At 40.7% G+C, this 3027-nt stretch overlaps 1 protein-coding gene across 6 annotated transcripts in view; it reads right to left on the bottom strand.

Annotated features, from left to right (window-relative positions):
• Positions 1-2458: 2458 nt before the first annotated feature.
• P4HA2 (prolyl 4-hydroxylase subunit alpha 2) overlaps positions 2459-3027 on the bottom strand; it is a 26504-nt gene continuing 25935 nt past the window's right edge. For all 6 annotated transcript variants that reach the window (XM_017746880.1, XM_017746877.1, XM_017746872.1 and 3 more), the window contains one exon: positions 2459-2689. In XM_017746880.1, the coding sequence (XP_017602369.1) occupies positions 2619-2689 (71 nt within the window). In that variant the 3' untranslated portion in view covers positions 2459-2618. The remainder of the gene's footprint in view (positions 2690-3027) is intronic.

Genomic DNA, 3027 nt, shown 5'->3' with positions numbered 1-3027 from the left:
TATATATATATATATTAAAGAACTGTTATTCCTATTTCCCACATCTTTGCCTAAAGGCCCTTGATTTCAAAATATAATGACTTAGAGGGAAAAGGGGTTATATCTGCCACTTCAAGGGGGGCTTCTGCCTTCCTTAGCAGACACCTGTCTTTCAAAACTGAGACAGGGAGCAAGGTCAAAGACAACTGAGAAGACAGAATAGGATTTTTCCCAGAGAAAACAAGCAACTAAAATTATCTTTAGAAGTTCAGTATGGTAACACACAGTTAACAATGGTATTTCCCAGCCAACTGTGCTATTTCAGAAATGGGATGTGCAGTTTCTGGCCAGAGTCCTGATGTGAACTTTATCTGTCAACATACCACGTTGACAAAGTCTAAGTAGGTTCCTCTTCCTTCCCCTGAAACCCAGAATGTTCCAGCCAGAGGCTGTGGCTTTGGCTCATGGTCACTTCTTCACATCTGCAAGACTGTCATACATTGAATACTTTGTTACAAAGCAAAACTCCTTCTTTCCCAAGTTTATGTTACGTTGAGACATTTTACTAAGAAAACTGGAGGTCAATAGTGAGATATTCTGAACAGCCAGCCAGCAATCACAAAATTCATGGCAAGCAAAGGAGTGCACTGGGAGATTAGAGAGCAGCTATTGAGCTCTGCTGTGCTGGGTCTTCAAAGCCTTTAGGAAAAAAATATTGCAGGTCCTATAGCTACCTGCTGTAAGTATTCACACAAAGCTTAGTTACCAGTCTAGATTCTCATTTCAGTATTATTAACAACTTAAGCTCAGCAAGTCTCTGCCTGGACAATGCAAGGCCTCTCTCTTCAATCAGTTGTGCATGTTTAACAGAAAAATTAAAGCTTTAGTGAGTACAGGTACATGCTGCATCTAAATGAAGCAATAACCCTCAAATTCATCAATTTTTCACATATAAAATACAAGAGCACATGAAGATACATTGCTGAGCCACATTGTTTTAATACTGATAGAATAAATTGATGACATTTATTATATCTAATATGTAAAACTCTTCTGTTGCACAAGTCTCTCCTAAGAGGACAGCAGGGGAATTGCTTCTAACCCTGCCCAAAACCTGTTTCAAGCTTTACCTCACTCTGTCTTTGCACAACACAGGGCAATGCAGAAGCACAAAGCAAACCAGCCTTGGTCATATGACAACCCTGACTGCAAGCGGATGTTTCAGTGCAATTGAAGTTTCTTTCACTTTCTCAAGCCAGTTCCATGCATTGGTACATTAACTATCACCCAAGCATGTCTTTAAGCACTAGCTTCTGGTTGTACAGCCATTACCAGTTCTGGCTTTCAGTTCACCTGCAGTCATCCATAGTCCCATGAAGTCAGGCCCAAACGACACACAGCCAGGGAAAGATCCAGTCAATGCACCTGCACAGCCTGCTACTAACACCAAGTTCCTACACTTCTGAAACATTTAACTGTTTCACCATAACTTTTGCCTCTTTTTTTCAGCAATTAACTCTCATTTCTTCATAAGTAATTCAGAAATGGGACTTCCTTTCAGTCCTCCATGTGTTGGCTTAGGGCCAACACTCACATGTTAATAGAGCAAAAGGGCAAAGGAGGATCACAGGGCAGGATTATTGCCAGCCTGTCTGAAGGGCATGACAAAACCCTCCTCCAGTCTACAAAAGGAGATTAAGATTCACTTGCAGAACATCCTACTGATTTCCGTATGTGCTGAGTTCAGGTACTCCTGTAGGAAAAACACTGTTTCATCAGCAGATACCTGCTTTTAGAATCAGAGATTGTCAAGGCTACCAACATTCTTGAAAGGCTTCAGATTTTTTTAACTGCTTGTGTCAAAAAAAGCACCCCACAAAAGGAGAGTTAACACCACAGGACAAGGCTTCTCATAAGTGTGAAACACTGAGACCACAGCTGCCACTGGCACAAAATGTGCAGCCTCTCTGCTCCCAGGACACATTATAGTTTCAATACACAAATTACATCCTTCCAGTTTCAGGAGAAGGTACAACAGTTCTGTCTTGTGTACTGGAGTTTTAGACAAAACACTATGCAAAACCATGATGTATTTTCTACAGGAAAAGGGCAACAAGGCAACAGGCCCTCAGAGGAAAAAGTAAAGGCCCACTGTTCCCTAAAACCAAACACTGATGCACCAATCAAGGACTTCAAATAGATAATCACTTTATGGAAAGAACATTTATTTTTGCTTTAAAACTTGTGATCCATAGAAATACAATAAAATCAACATGTACACAAAACTTTTTAAAAAAAACCAACTTTGGTTCAAAGAAATATTTAACATTTAAATCTTCTGAGGTACAAAAGGCACAAGACCAAGCACCCAAACAAACAGAATTGCTCACAGCACTGTTTGCACCACCACTAGAGAGGAAGACTTTAGGGAGGAAGGCAGGAGAAATATGGAAATAACTGCAACCAAAACACAAGGATGTGTACAATGCTTTCTTTCATGGGTGTTACACATTTTATTGTTCTTTTGTTGTAAAGTGCCAGGACTCTTGGAGAAAAAGATGGATCATTTCTTAGAAATGAACTGGAACAAACAACAGTAGAAAAGGAGACACAAACAAAGGTCTGTAGCAGGCTGGAGTTCAGTCAACCTCTGTTCTCCCACAAGGTCTTAAGAATTCATTTCCTCTTTCGTGAAACCATTTGTTTGAAACTGTGGAAACAGGGAACTGGAATTAGTTATCACCATGTACCCAGTGTGGGTATCATCACAACCTGGATGGATACTTTACATAAAATCTCTCAGTTTGGGGATCCATGTTTATACTTCTCTACTCACCCAAGGGAAAATACACAGAAAGATGCAAAAGCCTGGGAAAGAAAGCATCTTCTGCAATGCACAGTTCTGGAGGCAACACTAACAGAGCAGTGTATTCTGGGGCTGGTATCACTGACAGTCAACATGCTCTGGCACTCCAGGGGAATAACTTGGAGGCTGGGGGAATATAGGTACGGGAATAGGTAACATGAAGCTTGAGAAGGTTTCAGCAG

Source organism: Corvus brachyrhynchos, unplaced genomic scaffold (genome assembly GCF_000691975.1).
Source record: "Corvus brachyrhynchos isolate BGI_N302 unplaced genomic scaffold, ASM69197v1 scaffold381, whole genome shotgun sequence".
In the NCBI taxonomy this organism is placed as follows: domain Eukaryota; kingdom Metazoa; phylum Chordata; class Aves; order Passeriformes; family Corvidae; genus Corvus; species Corvus brachyrhynchos.
The sequence above is the reverse complement of the archived record's forward strand: the minus strand, read 5'-3'. Positions and strand labels throughout refer to the sequence as shown.